Source organism: Nannospalax galili, unplaced genomic scaffold (assembly GCF_000622305.1).
Source record: "Nannospalax galili isolate Female #2095 unplaced genomic scaffold, S.galili_v1.0 scaffold637, whole genome shotgun sequence".
In the NCBI taxonomy this organism is placed as follows: domain Eukaryota; kingdom Metazoa; phylum Chordata; class Mammalia; order Rodentia; family Spalacidae; genus Nannospalax; species Nannospalax galili.
Genome location: NW_008340411.1, coordinates 1073196 through 1091036, shown reverse-complemented (window position 1 = coordinate 1091036; position 17841 = coordinate 1073196). Strand labels below are relative to the sequence as shown.

Here is a 17841-nt window from a genome sequence, read left to right as displayed (position 1 = left end):
TAAATGTTATTAAAATAAACCATAAAGACAGTGAAAGAATCAGTAATACCACTGGTGGTTCCTAGAGGGATAAAAAGAAGACTTATCAAGAAAGAGTGAAAGAAAAAAGGAAAAGCACAAATAAATATTAGGAAGAAACTATGATTAAGAAATCATGGACAAATTCCTAGAAAAAGGCAACTTATCCAAACAAACTCCAGAAAAATTATAATGACTGAACAATCCTATATTTTTTTAAAATTGTAAATGAAAAATCTTCCAACAAAATGAGTTTTAAGATAAGACATTTTATAAGCAAATATTTAGAAATTAAATAACTGCAATCTTGTGTAAACTCTTTTTCAATGTAAAGATGGATTATTCTTAATTCATTCTATGAGGAGAAAGCATAAGGAAGAAAATTTAACTCCAATTTTAATTGCTATATTAACCATGATTTCTAGTTTTTTATATGATCCTTTGACATTTGGAGTCCTACTGACCAGGGAAGGATTACCCTAACCAGGTCTAAACAGTTTAACCTTCCTATGAAAACTAATTCAAATACTAAGATCACCACCAATCACCTTCTTTATGATTCTTTCCTCTGGGACACTATTCCCAGGCTTAATCACGATAGAACCAGGATCAGCCAATGTGTGCCAGAGTCCAATAAATGTATTCAAAGTAGTCAGTCTCAGCCAGTTCAGCCTGCTTAGGCTTCTTGGCTCAATTTTTTCTCTCATAAACCACAAATACGAGCTCTTCTGCAGTCCTTTCCCCTTGTCTACCTGCCACCAACCTTGGTGCTGTGTTGTGTGGTCCTTCATGGTACAGCATGTCCCACTCTCCTCTTGAGAATCGGAAATAAGCTATCTTTCTAATGGCAATTGTCTCTTCATCTGTTGGCCTCACCATACCTAGAAAAAAAGAAATCTACGTTTTAAAGCAATCACAAACACATAAATGCAAAAATCCTAAATAAAATTATAGTAACCAAAACTCATTAACATCTAATAAAACAATCTCTGATGGGGCCTGTGAAATGGCTCAGCAGGAAAAGATACTTGTTGCCAAGCCTGATGACCTCAGGGGAAATGACAAAATGAGTATTAAGGGTAGGAGAAAACCAACCCCTACACGTAGCCCTCTGACTTCCACATGTGCTCTGTGGTACATGCACGCACATACTCTGGCACACAATAAAAAATTTTAATTATAAAAATCTCTGATATCACTTAGTTCAATTAAGTACATCATTAATTTATGGGTCACTGGTAAAGAAAAACAACGAGAATGAAACCATGGTATTACTTTTCTATTAACTTGTAGCTTTGTTTATTTGCTTATTTTTTGAGACAGGGTCTCCCTATAGCACTAGCTGGCCTGGAACTTGCTGTGTAGACCAGGCTGGTTTTAGAAAGATCCACTTGCCTTGCCTCCTGAGTGCTGGAATTAAGTCTGTGCCACCATTCGTAGTGTTCCACTTGGAGCTATCATTTAAGACTTACTTAAAGAATTTTAAATTTAAATAGATTTTTATTCTATAAAGCTCATACAATTATAAAAAGTATATGAAAAATACATCTGTTAAATTATTCCTTTGCATTCTGAATCTGATTCCCTGGAATCACTTTCAACTCAGAGTTGCTGGTGTCCACTTTTTCTCAAGGAACTTAATCTTTTAAAAACAAACAAACAACAAAAACAACCTGTGGAGAGGAAAAACAAACTCTAAGCTGCTCAGTTTCTACAATTATGTAGAACAGAACTTTGTAGTTCAGCTTTTGATGTGTTGATAAAACATAGCCGATTATTTTCCTTTATCTATCTAAAATTCTTTCCTACAGCTATTAGGTTTCAAGGAACTGAGTGTTTCCAAGTCTCTAAGCTGTGGATATTCATTTCTCATGTATTTGAGCACCAGGTATGGTGGCACCTGCCTATAACACTAGCACTCAGAGACAAGTTCAAGGCAAGTTTAATTCCAAACTGAACCAAATAGCAAGAGTCAGTCTAGCTCAGAAGTAGAGTGCTCCAGTTGAATAAAATATCACAAGATATGCTACCCTCAGAGATACAAAATACAGGAAAAGTGCATTCTGGAATTATTGACACAAATACTACATCAAGACCAGTTTGGAATTCTCCCAGAAATGCAAAGGAGATAATTAGAAAGTCTACAACTAGTACCATAACAACAGTTTAAGGAAAAAACCACAGTATCACTTCAATACATACATGCACATATACTCCCCCACAGACACATGTACACATACATATACACAACATGTGAAAATAAATTAATGTAATTCATAATATCAATAGGTATCAGAATTATATTAGGCATCATAACAACAGAAATATGATTATATCAATGGATACATAAAAAGAATTTGAAGATATACAATTCCTGCTCAACAAAAATTTCAACAAACTAGGACTAAATGGAACATCTTCAACCTAACAAAGGACAACTACAAAAAACCTATGCTGCTAGGCATAGTGGCACACAGCTGTAATCCCAACACCAGGGAGGCTAGAGCAAGAGGAATGTGTATTTGGGGAGGAAGAGAAGGAAGAGGAGAAATACTCATCATACACATAAAATAAAAATAATAAATATTTTTTAAAATAGAAAAAAACAAAATAAACAAACAAAATCCAGAACACTATTCACATTAGCACATACACTTCTGTGCATGGATAGGAAAACTTGATCCACAGATTCAATATAATCCAAATCAAACACAAGTAATAGTCTTCATACTAACAAAATGACTCTGATTCTAAAGTTTATGCAATCAGCCAAAAGATCCAGAATAGGAAGTACAGTATTGAGGAATAAAGTTGGAGGACTGATATGACCTAACCTCAAGGCTAAACTCAGTATGACACTATGGTAGTGAAGACAGTGCAATAGTGTCAAAGAGGCCAATGGATCAATGGAGCAGATCACAGCCCATAAGCAGATACTGCAAACTGACTTTTGACAAAGAAGGAAAGGCAATTCAGCGGAGACAAGACAGGAGGATATCCAAGTATGAAAAAAAAAAAGAATTTAGACAGATTTTATATGCTTCAAAATAGTAATCCCAAGGATAAAAGACCTAAATGTAAACTGAAAAACTATAAAATTTCTGGAGGATAACACAGGAGAAATTCTAAGATAACCTTAAATATAGCAATGCCTTTAAAAAAAAAAAAAAGACACAGCCCATGAAAGAAATAATTGATAAGCTGACTTCAATAGTCCTAAAACTGTTTACTTTCTGTAAAGACAATGTCAAAGGACTAGGAAAATGTGACAAAGCCTGGGAGAAAATATTTCCCACAGACCTATCTGATAAAGAATCCAGCAATTCTGAGCTTGATGCTACAGTGAAGACTAAAGTACACCTATAAAGGAGGATGGGCTGGATAAAGACTGCCAGACACGGATCACCTGGGTCAGAATTCTGCCCAAATGGAACTTGACTTTCCTACTAAAATGCAAAACTCAACTACAAGTTAAGCAACTTTTTGTGGTTACAAAGCAAAAATACCATTTAAAATATTTTCTATATATAAAAATGGGTTCTAACATGACTAGTGGTCTACTGCACTGTTGACAATTAAAGGCACATTTTTAAAGTTACAGATACTGGGGCTGGAGAGATGGCTCAGCAGTTAAGAGCACTGACTGCTCTTGCAGAGGACCCGGGTTCAATTCCCAGCACCAACATGGCAGCTACGAAGTGTCTTTAACTCCAGTTCCAGAGGAATCCAAAGCCCTCTTCTGACCTCCACGGCATTGCACAACAGAGGTGCACTCATATACATGCAGACAATACACTCAGACACATAAAATAAAAATAATAAATAAAGGCAGGCATGGTGGTGCACACCTTTAATCCCAGCACTTGGGAGGCAGAGACAGGCGGACCTCTGTGAGTTCAAGGCCAGCCTGGTCTACATAGTGAGTTCTAGGACAGCTGGGGCTACAGGGAGACCCTGTCTCAAAAAGATCAGAAATAATAAATAAATAAATAAGTAAATAATAAATAAGTAAATAAATAAATAATATTTAACTTATAAAGCTGTTACTTTCACCTGGTTAAAAATAAAATTGTTACCTTCAAAGCATTAGCCAAACCTGTAATCCCAGCCCTCAGGAGGCTGAGACAAGAGGATTCAGAGTTTGAGGTCTGCTTGAGCTATAGGGCAAGACCCTGTCTCAAAAAGAAAATATAATTTTTTTTTCCTTTTCCCCACATTCACACAAACATTGTCATTGGGTTTTTGTTTGTTTTTTGTTTTAAATCTTAGTCACTCTGACTGAGGTAAGATGAAATCTCAAAGTAGTTTTAATTTTCATCTCTCTGGTGGCTAAGAATATTGAACATTCTTCAAAATATTTCTCAACTAAGCTGGGCATGGTGGTACATGCCTTTAATCCTGGCATTTGGGAGGCAGAGGCAGGTGAATCATTGTTAGTTCAAGGCAAGCCTGGTCTACATAGCAAGTTCCAGGCCAGCCAGGGCTAGATAGAGAAACCCTGTCTCAAAAACCAAAAACCAAAACAAAATAAAGCAATCTTAGCTATCTAGATTTCTTCTTTTCAGAATTTGGTTTAGTTCCATGCCCCAATTTTTGTTTGTTTTTTTGAGTTACTTGTACATTCTAGACCCTAACCCTGTCAGATGTAGAGTTGATACACGTACTCACAGCACATGTGACAACAGGTACAAGACCTGCACAAGATTAAGCCAAACACAGTCCAAGCATGGATGGGGAGGGAGTTCCTGAAGCCCCACCCCTGCCTGAGGAATGAGTGGCAACTGACAGCTGCTGTGGGAGGGAAGGTCAGTTTTCTTCAGGGCTGCTGACCTTGAGAGACTACCCATGCTCCAGGAGATGGTCCCACACCCACACACATACTGGCAGCACTAAATGGCCTCAGGGGGCTTAAAAAAACAAGAGTACATGAAGATGGGAAGGGATAAAGGGGAGTGGGCAGGAACTAGAGGGGATGGAATGAGGGATGGGTGTGGTAATTTTTTTTTTTCATTTCTTGGTGTCTTTTTGAGACAGGGTCTCCCTGTAGCCCCAACCAGCCTGGAACTCACTATGTAGACCAGGTTGGCCTTGAACTCACAGAGCTCCACCATTTATATATTAATATATAAATGGTGGATCTCTGTGAGTTCAAGGCCAGCCTGGTCTACATAGTGAATTCCAGGCCAGCTGGAGCTACAGGAAGACCCTGTTTCAAAAACACAAAAATAGGGGCTGGAGCGATGGCTCAGCAGTTAAGGACACTAGCTGTTCTTGCAGAAGACCTAGGTTCGAATCCCAGCACCCACATGGCAGCTAACAACTGTCTGTAACTCCAGTTCCGGTGGATCCGACACCTTCTTCTGTCTTCCGAGGGCATTTCACTACACGGGTACACTTATATACATAAAAAAAAGACAAAAATTATTTTTAAAAAGACAAAAATATATGCATTTTTTAATTTTTAATTTTATTTTACATGTACAAGTATTTTGGTTGCACAAATATAAGTGCACCAGAAGTGTGCAGTCCCTGCAGAAGCCTGAAGAGCATTGGATTACCTGAACTGGAGTTAAGGATGGGTGTTGGCCACCATGTGGGTGCTGGGAACTAAATCAGGGTCCTCTGCAAGAGCAGCCAGTGCTCACGACTGCTGAGTCATCTCTCCAGCCCCTGATAATTTACTTTTTTAAAACACAAAACTTTGAAAAATAAAAGGACAACTGATGAATTTTAAAGAAACAAAGTAAAAAAATTATTACCTTCAAGCAGTGGCTCAAGTCTCAAATCCAAGTTGCAGCATTCTGTTAGCCCCAGAAATGTCCTTTTATGTTCATTGAAGATCTTTTTTGGGGGGGGAACTAAATCTTAATTGCTCCAGCTTTGTTCATGTGAAAGCTATGTCTTCACAGCAGCATGTTCTCTGTAATGAAATAGTATTGAATGCATATTATTTTACACATAAATAATAGATGATTAAGATGTTCTGTGTGAAATTCAATTAAAAATTTTTAAAAACTAGATTTCATTATACATATTTTATTTATCAGGCTCATATAGTAGAACCATTAATCCAGTTAGTTGATGAGAACTAAAGACTAGGACTGACTACTGCATGTGTCTTCGAGTAGGTGACTTAGCCTTTGTCCCTACTTCCTCATCTACCACTAGAGATTTGAGCTAATGTTTTCTTTCAAACCCCATATTCTACAACTATCACTGAAACAAAGACCGTATTTTTTTCTCCCTCAATGAAAATATTTACCAGTAGAGCATCTTTTGGAGCCACAAGAAGCCTGAAAATAAATGTTTCCTCCCTATGCCCACAACTCCCAATCCTAGAACTGACAAATTTATCTTGTAAACATGAGATGCCAGGGTGGGCCAACAGGAGCAGAAAGCAGCATTAAATACAGGCCTAGTTAGACTTCAGAAAACCCACTTCTTTTCTGATAAATTGCTTTCTAGATGTTTTGTAGCACTTTTAAATAAAAGTAGATTTTATTCTATATCAAAAGTAAAAGTTAGGAAGAAATTATAAAATTAGTGCCTCAGTACTTTTATTTATAGAGAAAGGCCTCCTGATTGTTTACATGTGGTGAGTGCATGGTGAGGGCAAGAGACTAGTCAGGCTATATTGAGTCTTGTCTGTAAGGGGAATACTTGGGATATGGCTGTTTTCATGTTGTTCAACGGCAGACACAGTTTAAAACTTTAGGGGTAATTTCTTGGATATAGTTTCTGAACTGTCAACATCAATGTTATTTTAATTTCCCCCAGAGACTTGAGTGCATACACACCCCTTTTTTTGGTCATTTGCAGCCCCCACTGGCCTGGAACTCACTTTTTTTTTTTTGGTCATTTGTAGCCCCCAAGCTAGCCTTGATCTCATAGAGATTTGCCTGCCTCAGCCTTCTGAGAGCTGGGATTAAAGGCATGTGCCACCATGCCCAGCTAGAATGTATTTTTTAAAATCAGTAATCTGAGAATAAATCCCAAGAAGGATAACTGGAAGGATAAAGCCAATTGAAGTTCAGTCTGAACAGTCCCTTTTAATTCCAAGGAACTTGATTTATGTTCCAAGAGTTAAAGGATTTTAAAATCTATTCAGAATCAGTATTCAATTTTATGGACTACATTAAAAATATTGCTCTTGGCTGGGCGTGGTGGTGCACACCTTTAATCCCAGCACTCGGGAAGCAGAGGCAGATGGATCTCTGCAGTTCGAAATGAGCCTGGTCTCCATAGTGAATCCAGGACAGCTAGGGCTACAGGGAAACCCTATCTCGAAAACGCCAAAAAATAAAAATTAAAAAAATAAAAAAAATTGCTCTTTAGAAAATATCTTTCACTGCTTAGAGACAGGTAAATGGCATACTTCTTTTATACTCTTTACAAAATTACTATGAATCTGTAGTGTCAAAATTAAACCAAGACTTCTAGTTCGCAAATTATTTAAATAATTTATTTTTCAAAAAGGGATTTCAAAGTTGTATGTTAAATCAGTAAATGAATCCTATGTGCAATGATTAAGCACCCAAAAGTTTGCAGCTAATGTTCTAGTTAACCTTAGGAAAAGCAAAATATTCCAAAAGCATTAGTTACCTAGATGCCTCTTGGAAACAAGATCAAACATGAAGTCTACTGTTGAAACTCAAAACACCATTCAGTCATCTTACAAAACTTACTAGCTTTTCCTTAACTAAACTTCTTGGTCAAATAACAATTGTATTTTGGTGAATTCACTATTTCTGCTTTGCAAATTGAAGTCTTATTTTCTTAAGTTTACCATATTCAGGTTCTGTATCTTCCTAATCATCGTTTTATATTCAAATGTGTTGATCCTCAAGTATTGTGCATTCTTAATTTGATAAATTTCAAGTAAGAACTTAAAAATCTATTTTAACCAATGATATACTGTCAATGAACATGAATTCAATAGTTATATTTCAATTACGGTATTTCAAGTTTCAGATGCCCAAATACAGTTAATGTGTAAATCTTCACCATTACAGGGACTCATGTTTAAAGGGCCACATGGCTATTATCAAGTCCACTCCTAATACATGATTTTTTTTCTGGAACTTCAGCAACAGAGATTTTCTCATTTTATTTTTCCATCTATGTGCCTGTTCTGACTCATGTGAGTAAAGCTTCTAGTAAACACTTGTGCTGATAGTTCTGATGATGGCAAGCATTAACATGTAGCGAGTGCTTCTCATGTGATATTTAATTCTCACAGTTGATGACAGTGTGGCACAGAGAGGTTACATAGCACACACAGAATCAAATTGAGGCATTTTTGTTATAGGGCATGCATCCTATAAGGTGAGTCAACTGAAAATATTCATGCTTTTACTGACACTGCTCCCTAATACGAGATTGCTTTGCGCCTCCAATTATTTCAATCACTTCTAATTTTCTCCAGATGATTTAAAGATTTAGGCGACATACAAAAAGGAAATCTTTCGTTGTCTTCACCTGCACACATACCGCTACACCCACACGTTTTGCAATCCATTGCCTAAATTGCTGTTTTTGAAGCAATTTTCTCGCAGGTTTTCGGGCGAACGCCTTAAAAATTGACTTTGGGATCTGGAGAGTCTGGTCTCCATCCATTCTCACCTAAGAACTAGAGAAATGATCGGGACCCCTGAGACCAAGTCAGGCCTTTGGGTTACTTCACAACTGAAAGTCTAAAGTAGGGGCGAGGTGCAGGCGGGCCTTTTCTTCATCTAAACCCCAGGATTAAAGGGACTCAGGAGCAGGAGGCCCGGCCAGGCGGGGCACGGCTGCGGGGACCGCTCTAGGTGCGCTCCCGCTCCCGCCCAGCCAGCGGGGCGCGTCCGGGGCTCAGCACCCCTCTGGACAGTTCGCCTCCCAGTCTCCAGCCTGCTTTCCCGGGGCCCCTGCCTGGAGGATAAAGACTCCGCACCGAGGCCGTCAGGGCGCCGGGGCAGCGCGTCAGCTGCGTGGGCGCCGGGCTGCGGGCGGGGCGGGTGCCGGCGGTTGCTCCCAGTCCGGGAGGGTCAAGAGGTGTCGGGAGGAGGAGGCAGGAGGAAGGGGGGGGAGGGTTGGGAGGACGCGTCCGGTCCCGCGGCGCGGGCAGCTCGGCCAGACCTCCGGCTCCCCCAGTCCTGCCAACGCAGTGAGCCCCACAAAGCGAAGAGGGGAGTCCGCAGGAGCAGAAGGGAAAAAATTCAAAACGAGTCTACTCAACCTCGTCTTGGCTCCGAGGCCCCGCCATGGAGACCAGCACAATGCGCAGGCGCACCCCTCTGTGAGGCGCAGTGCAGCCCACGAGATAGGATCCTTGTCGGCCACCGTCTCCGGGTTCCCTTCGAATTCCTTTTTTTTTTTTCCTTGTGTTTCCTGGCTCTTCGGGATCTCAAGCCTGAAGCCAGAGGTAAGGACACATGGAAAAAAATCTTGGTTGACCGAGGTGCTGATCCTGAATATGCATAAAAAAGGAAACTAGGCCTAGCGTGGTGGTGCACGCCTTTAATCCCAGCACCCGGGAGGCAGAGGCAGGCGGATCTGAGTTTGAGGCCAGCCTGGTCTACATAGTGAGTTCCAGGACAGCTGGGGATACAGGGAGACCCTGTCTCAAAAAGACCGAGAAAAAAAAAAAAAAGAAAAAGAAAAAAAAAAAAAGGAAACTGGTAGTACTGTAATCAGTCAGAGGTAAAGGAACAGGAAATGTAATATCTGACTGGAGACGGGAATTTTAAATGCGTGCCCCGTGACCAGAAAGACTACAACTCCCAGTGGTCACGGGGTGTGAAACGCGGTGCTTTCTGGGATTTGTAGTGTCTAGGAGCTGTGTTTAAAGTACACGGTTTAAGGAAAGCCTTTTAAAGCTATCAGATTCGAGTTATCCTATCTTCCTAGTCCTTTACAGACCTAATTTTCTGGATGGCAGAAAACCTAAAAAGGATGAAGGGGACTGGCTGCCTTTAAGACTATGCTTTAGTAATCGATGTTTCCCAAATCCCAGAATAGGTAGTTGATGCTTCGGGGCTGCGCGCCCGCGGAAGCGTAACCTCGTGGTACCATCTGCTGAGGAAAGCAAAGGAAACCTAGGAAGCCTAGCCACGCACATGCGGCGTACTTGGGTGTTCTGATTTGGAGCTAACTCATTACCAGCGCGTACATTCTGTGGAGAAGTCTCGCGTGTACTCCCTGCCATGGCACAGCTCCAGGCACGTTTCTACACTGACAACAAGAAGTGAGTGAGCCCGCAGCCGGTCTTCTCTCCCCTATCTCGGATCTTACGTTAAGACCCCTTCGGTGATGGCTTTGTGGCTCCCTGGTTGTCCTTGCGGTCTTGACGGGGAATATACTTTTTAAAAAAGAAAATGACAGCCGTCCCAGCACCTGGGAGGCAGAGGCAGGCGGATCTCTGTGAGTTCGAGGCCAGCCTGGTCCACATAGTTCCAGGACAGCTGAGGCTACAGGGATACCGTGTCTCAAAAAGACAAAAAAAAAGAAAGGACAAGCAAGACCTTACAACTGAAGGAAGAGGAAATATAATATAATATCACCCACCCCACTCCACACCCCCACCACACTCACACATGTGCTCCTCGCTGCAGCCTGCTGTCATCCTTCCTTTGGTTTGGAAGCAGAAGCTTGGGAGGGTTTCCTATAGGACACCTTGGTCGATTTCCTAAATCACCTTTCTGCCCAATTTCGTGAACTCCACGTAATTAGAATTGTTGCGTGAAGGAAACTGAAGGGCTTCGGGTTTGCCTTGTGAATGATGCACCCTATATGCGTGATTGGAACGGTGAGCAACGGCCCTTGGGTTTGCAGGTGTCTTTTAGGCGGGTCTCACGGTTTCTGGAAATACAACTGGAAATTCAGTTTTCTTTTTAAATAGGTGATAGAAATGCTTGCCTGAACCAGTGAAAGTGGATCTCTGAATAGAGAGTTGGGAGAACTGGTTTTTGATGTGTTGAGTCAGTTCCGTTAACGATTTGATTATGTGTGCGTGTACATGTCTATATATATATGTTTACATATAAATAAGCCATATATATGGAAACGTTTACAAGTGATATGCATAAGTAGAATGTAGTGTGAGGTTCATCTTAGCAGAGTTGTACAACTATTCCATCAATCAATTCTAGAAAAAATTTTCATCACTCTTTAGTTACCACCCATCCCTTAAATACCCCCAGCCCAAGGCAATAACTGATCGCCCTACCATCTGTCTCAATTTTGGAGATTTGTCTATTCTGAACATTTTGTATCATGGCATTATACAAAATATGGGTTTTTTGTGACTAGCGTCTTTCACTTACTATGTTTTCAAGGTTCATCCATACTTTGTATATCTTAATACTTCATTTATTTTATGGCCATATATTCCATTTTGTGGATAGATCGCATTTTTCCATTATTTTGAATTAGACATTAGTTTGTTTGACTATTATGAATAGTGGTTATATAGCATTAACGTGCTGTTTGTGTACAGGTTGTCTTTACTCTTTGGTGTGTGTCTATCTAGAAGTGGAATTCCTGGGTCAAAGGGTAATTCTACATTTAACTTTTTGAGGAACTGCCTTTGTTTTCCAAAGCAGTGATACCATTTTACCTCATCACCAGCAAGGGATGATTGCTCTCTTATGTCTTTTTTATTTTATAATAGTCACCTTAATTGGGTGGCATTCATTGTAATTTGATCATGTGCCTGTTCATTTCTACTTCCGTGTAACATTTTCTATTAAAATCTTTTGCCCATTAAAAAAATTAACTTTTTATTACTGATTTGTAACTGTTCTTTATATATTCTAAGAATAAAGACATTTTAATTCATTTTGTTTACTCCACGTAGCAAATGTCTGGCATGAACTACCCAGTAATACTTGTTGAATGAATAAATGCAGATTTGCTAAAACCTGTAGACTTCGTTCTGATTAATATTTTCTTTTTGTAGATATGCAGTAGATGATGTTCCCTTCTCAATCCCTGCCACCTCAGAAATTGCTGAGCTTAGTAACATCATCAATAAATTGTTGGAGGCCAAAAATGGTGGGTATATATGCTCCGAAAAGTTTAGGAGACAGCACAGTGCCATCAACTACACTTAAATATGTTTTCAGTTCCATTTTTGGGTACTGAGTATATGAATTTTGTATCCATAAGATCTCAAGCAAAACAAAAATTATGGTTGTATGTATTAATATAAAGTATTTAATATGAAAAATGTATAAAATATTAATGAAGTAAAATTATAAGTTTGTAGATGTTGGAGTTAGATAAGTGTATAAAAGTTTATTCTATTATTTTTCAGTTTTGTATATGTTTGAAAGTTTCTATAATAAAATGTTTTAAGTGATGAAAATTACATAAAATAGAACAGATTTAAACATGAAAATTTGAAAAATCACAAAAAATTATGATCTTTAAAAATATAGAATTTGATCCCAGCACTTGGGAGGCAGAGGCAGGCCGATCTTTGTGAGTTCGAGGCCAGCCTGGTCTACATAGTGAGTTCCAGGACAGCTGGGACTACAGGGAAACCCTGTCTCAAAAAGACAAAAAAAAAAAAAAAAAAAAAAAACCCAGAATTCGGTACAGGAGACATGGCTCAGCAATTAAGATGGCTCAGGCTAAGAACACTTTCTGTTCTTCCAGAGGACCCAGGTTCAATTCCCAGCACCCACAACAAGGCAGCTAATAACCATCTGGAACTGTAGCTCCAGGGGATCTGACACCTTCTTCTGGCTTATGTGGGTATTGCTACACGTGGTGTATTTACATACATGTAGGCAAAACACATTAAAAAATAAATAGGGGCTGGAGAGATGGCTCAGCAGTTAAGAACACTGACTGTTCTTCCAGAAGACCTGGGTTCGAATCCCAGCCCCACATCGCAGCTAACAACTGTCCACAACTCCAGTTCTAGGGGATCCAACAGTCTCTTCTGTCCTCTGTGGGCATTGCACGATACTGGTGCACTTACCTACATGCAGGCAATGCACACATTCATGTAAAAATATTTTTTAAAAAGGAAATATATACAAACATATATATTTGTATATAAAATGAATTCCGTCTACCTATAATCAGGAAAGTGAGTTTCAGTTAAATTCAGACCATAATTACCTTCTTTCTTTTTGTGTTCTCCTCTGGCCACTTAGAAAACATGTGTTTTGGTTTAGTTTTAGAAAACACCGAAAAGTAGACAAATATGCTGAAAATAGTCATTCTACCTCACAGCTTTTTTTTTTTTTTTTGAGACAAGGTCTCACTATATAACTCTGATTGGTCTAGAACTCTCTATATGGACTGGTTGACCTCAAGCTCACAAAAATCCCCCTGCATCTGTCTTACAAGTGCTAGGATTAAAGGCGTGCACTACCACATCTGGCATCCTATAAGGAGAAGCATAGTAACCAGTTATAATGTTTCGACTTTAGGTACTAATTCTAAAAAGGCTACTCTAAAACTTGAACTGCTAGACATGGTGATGCATACCTGTAATTCTGTAATTCCTGTGCTCTCGAGTCTGAGGCAGGAGGATTGAGAGTTCAGGCCTAGCCTGGACTGTGTAGTAAGTTTGAGGCCAGCCTGTGCTACATAGTGAGGCCCAATTTCAAAATAAAAATTAAATTAGCAAAAATTAATAAAGCCCATATGAACACTGGGTATTTGATAGTAAAATGGTTAATACTTGAACATTGTGATTTCTTTGTAATTCCCAATATTTTAGAGATACTTAATAAAGTATTTACAAATTAAATGGTATGATTTCTAAGGCTTGCTTTAAAGGGCAGAATCGAGCTAGGAGTAGAAATGATTGCTCATGAGTTAGTTGACATTGGAGTAGGGGATGGGCAGTCACCATTATATATATTTTGGACATCTTTGAAATTTTCCATAGAAAATAAATACAAGTTGCAAGTGGCACTTTAGTTACTGTCTAGGCTTCTGTCTTCTTACTGTGTACTTAATAAACTGTTCTTTTTGTTTTCATGTATATGAGTGCATTGCCTGCATGCATGTATTTGTACCCATGTCCTGTAATGCAGGCAGAGATCAGAAGAAGGCATCAGATTCCCTGGAACTGGATCTGTGGGCAGCTGTTAGCTGTCATGTGGGGGCTCGGATTCATGGCTCTCAACTACTGAGCTATCTCTCCAGCCCCCTCAATGAATTATTCTTTTTTACAAAAGAAAGATTAGATAATGGAATATAGATCAGTGGTAGAACATATACTTAGCATGCACAAGACCTGGGTTCAAACCCCAGCACCCCAAAATAATAAAAATAATTACCAACAAAGCCAAACATATGCTTACAGAATAAAGTATATCTGTTCCTTAAAAATCACATAGTATACTCCTTAAAAATCACATAGTATACTATCATATAAAACATCTGTCTGATGGGCTGGAGAAATGGCTCAGCAGTTAAGAACACTGGTTGTTCTTGCAGAAGACCCAAGTTTGAATCCCAGCACTCAGGGACATGGCAGCTAACAAACAACTGTAACTCCAGTTCCAGGGGCTCTAACAGCCTCTTCTGTCCTCTGCTGGCATTGCATGACATTGGTGTACCTACCTACATGCAGGCAGTACACATATACACATAAAATAATTTTTAAAAAAACAAAACAAAACCATCTGTCTGAAATGCCTGAGACTCTCTGGGGAGACTGCTACTGCAATGAGTATTAGGTTTTTGTTTACATTAGAGGTGCTCTTAAACATCTGCCAGTAAGACTTCAGACCCTAAGAGTGATAATAACTTTGCTCTATATTTTTTTCAGAGTTACACAAACATGTGGAGTTTGATTTCCTTATCAAGGGCCAGTTTCTGCGAATGCCCTTGGTCAAACACATGGAACTGGAGACTATTTCATCGGTAGGTCTAAGTACTGCCTCTGTTTTTATTGCTATTACCTAATAGTCTGAGTAATTCTGTGTAGAATCAGCTTAAATTTAAGTCTTTGACACCGAAGAATCTTTTATATGTTGTTTTTAAGAGTCTTTTAAATTTTTTAAGTTATATTTATTTACTGTGTGGTTGTGTGTGGATGGGTGCATGCAAGCCGTGGCCAGTGTGCGGGAGTAAGTTCTTTCCTTCCACCCTGTGAGATCCCAGGGGTCAAACTCCAGATATCAGGCTTGGCAGCACCTTTACCCGCTGAGCCATCTTGCCAGCCCCTTAACTATTGTTTTTTACCTAGAAATTTAAGCTTAATTTCTATATATTCAACTTTAGACCCCTTTTAAAAGTATTTTATTCAAGAAAATGAAAATAAATTAATACAGGCTTTAATTTTGTGAAAGCATAAGTAAGAAAAGGAACAACATACATGTGTACTACTAAACCCAGAGGACAAAATAATTGTACATATATTAAAAAGTGTGGGTTAGGCTATAGGGATTGTGATACCTCTCTTGTAATTTTTAAACGTCCCTTAAAGCTGTTTTTATAATTAAGAAAATAATTTGTGGCTAGCAGGATGGCTTTGTAGGTAAAAGCACTTGCCCCTAAGCCTAACAACCTGAATTCAGTCTCAGGACCCACATGGTAGGAGCAGTGAACCAACTCCCTCAAGCTATCCTCTGACCTCCATACATGCACTGTGGGGTGTATGTACACAAAATAAATAAATGCAACAGAAAATGTTTTAGAATAATTTGTAAATGTTTTTATAAATTTTGGTAATTTACAATATTGTGGTTGCCAGGCGTGGTGGTACACGCCTTTAATCCCAGCACTCGGGAAGCAGACTACAGGGAGTGTCTCAAAAAGACCAAAAAAAAAAAAAAAATTATATATATATAATGGTAAAATGTACATGACAGAATTTACCATTTTAACCATTCTTTTGGGGGCTTTTTGTTTTTACTTTTTTGTTTTTGTTGGTGGGGAGTTCTTTTGAGACAGTGTCTCCCTGTAGCCCCAGCTGGCCTGGCACTCATTATATAGACCAGGCTGGCCTCAGTCTCACAGAGATGCACCCACCTCTGCCTCTGAGTGCTGGAATTAAAGGTATATACGACCATGCTCAGCTATTTTAACATTCTTAAGTATACAGTTCAGTGGCATGAGATATAGCATTGTGCAACTATACTCACTACCTAGTTCCAGAATTCTTTCACTCTCCTAAACAGAAGCATGTTACTCATTTTAAAAATATGCTTGTATGATTTTTTGTTTACCTAAAAATTTTCTTATATAAAAGCTCTTTTATTCCCAGCTTTAGTATAAGTCTTCCAAGGCTATTAATTTTTATATTATTCTTAGCTTAATGTTACATCAAAGTTTTGACTTTTTAAATGGCTCTGGATTTTCTGGATTTTGAAGGGGACTAGTATGAAAGTGATACATTAAATTGGGGGTCCTTTGTCTCCAGAGTAATATTTTAAAACCATCACCCCTGATTTTCTGTTCTCTCTGTGACTAGGAAGAGGTTGTGGAACTGGAATATGTAGAGAAATACACTGCACCCCAGCCAGAGCAGTGCATGCTCCATGATGACTGGATCAGTTCAATCAAAGGCGCAGAAGAATGGTATTGCCACAAGAATATACTTTTGTTTCCCTGTGTACCTCCTTCATCTTTTAAGTCTACAGTATTGCTGTTTTTATCTGCTTCCTTTTTCTTCATAAAAGTACATTTTGATTTATATATTGGGGACCTTGCCAAACAGAAAGACTTTGGCATTCGGTATATTCAAGAAGAAAACAGGAGTTTATTAATAGGTTTTGTCTCAAAATGTTGTGGTGCCATTTGTGTTTTATATACGTCACTGTCAAAGCATTGGTTTGATGTTTAAGACCAGGAATATAGGCTATTTCACAAGAGAAGAAAAATTTTAGTTTTTGTGGCCACAGCACTTCCCACCTGCTACTACAGAGATGCAGGTCCTGCTGTTGTAGGCTTGTGTACAGACTGGAATCAAGTAAAGAGGTATGGATGTCTTAGAGCAAATCCCTGCTGACTGTACTTGGGGAAACCACTTAGGAGTTGGTCAGAGAAGTAGCTTAGAGCTTTATTTCTCTCTTTTTTTTTTTTTCTTTGACATTTTATTTTTATAAGTTGTGGATGCTGGAAACGAAAACTGACTCATGTACAAGAGCAGCCAATGCTCTTAACTGCTGAGCTGTCTCTCCAGCCCCTGAATTTAAATGTCTTTTTTTGTGTGTATGTATCTTTTTGATGGGTCTCCCTGTAGCCCCAGCTGGCCTGGAACTCACTGTGTAGAGCAGGCTGGCCTTGAACTCACAAAGATCTGCCTGCCTCTGCCTCCCGAGTGCTGGGAGTAAAGGTGTGCATCACCACACCTGGCTGAATTTAAACATCTTAATAAACACTTTTTCCTACATACATATATTCCTTATGATTGTCTAACTTCCATCACAATCAGTAGCTAAAGAATATTATGATTTTAGACCCAAAGTAAAGTTGTATTTATAAGTTGGCCACTGTGCGTGTCAGAGGTCAGAGGACAGCTTTGTGATCTGTTCTCTCCTACCTCTACATGGGTTCTAGGGATTGAACTCAGGTCATTGGCTTTTGTGGCAAGCTCCAGCTATGGAGCGCTCTTGCCAACCTGTTTACTTATTTCAAAGAGTAAGTCCCTGGAATTATATAAAGTTAGGTTTTTACTGGTTTTACTTTTTGCCTTGGTGTTGTGTTTTTTATTTATTTGTTTGTGGTGCAGGGCATTAGACATAGAGCCTACTGCATGCTGGGCACATACGGTACCACTAAGCTGCATCACAAGTTTAGTTTTTTTTTCTTTGTTTTCAGTGGTTAATTACAAAAGAGTTATAAGAAACAGGCTTTACAAGAAATTTGCAG

The 17841-nt window shown here is 39.1% G+C and overlaps 2 protein-coding genes across 2 annotated transcripts in view; one reads left to right on the top strand and one right to left on the bottom strand.

Annotated features, from left to right (window-relative positions):
- The window catches only part of Carf (calcium responsive transcription factor), a 56647-nt gene extending 47831 nt beyond the window's left edge, over positions 1 to 8816 (bottom strand). Inside the window, exons 1-3 of the mRNA XM_029564654.1 lie at positions 8641 to 8816; positions 5778 to 5938; positions 782 to 899 (exon numbers count right to left, since the gene is read on the bottom strand). The gene's annotated coding sequence lies outside the window, so the exon portion shown is untranslated. The remainder of the gene's footprint in view (positions 1 to 781; positions 900 to 5777; positions 5939 to 8640) is intronic.
- A 477-nt stretch (positions 8817 to 9293) lies between these two features.
- Positions 9294 to 17841, top strand: part of Wdr12 (WD repeat domain 12) — a 29625-nt gene continuing 21077 nt past the window's right edge. The window contains exons 1-5 of the mRNA XM_008835455.3: positions 9294 to 9421; positions 10013 to 10243; positions 11957 to 12051; positions 14795 to 14889; positions 16442 to 16548. Coding sequence (XP_008833677.1) covers positions 10203 to 10243; positions 11957 to 12051; positions 14795 to 14889; positions 16442 to 16548 — 338 coding nt within the window. The 5' untranslated portion in view covers positions 9294 to 9421; positions 10013 to 10202. The remainder of the gene's footprint in view (positions 9422 to 10012; positions 10244 to 11956; positions 12052 to 14794; positions 14890 to 16441; positions 16549 to 17841) is intronic.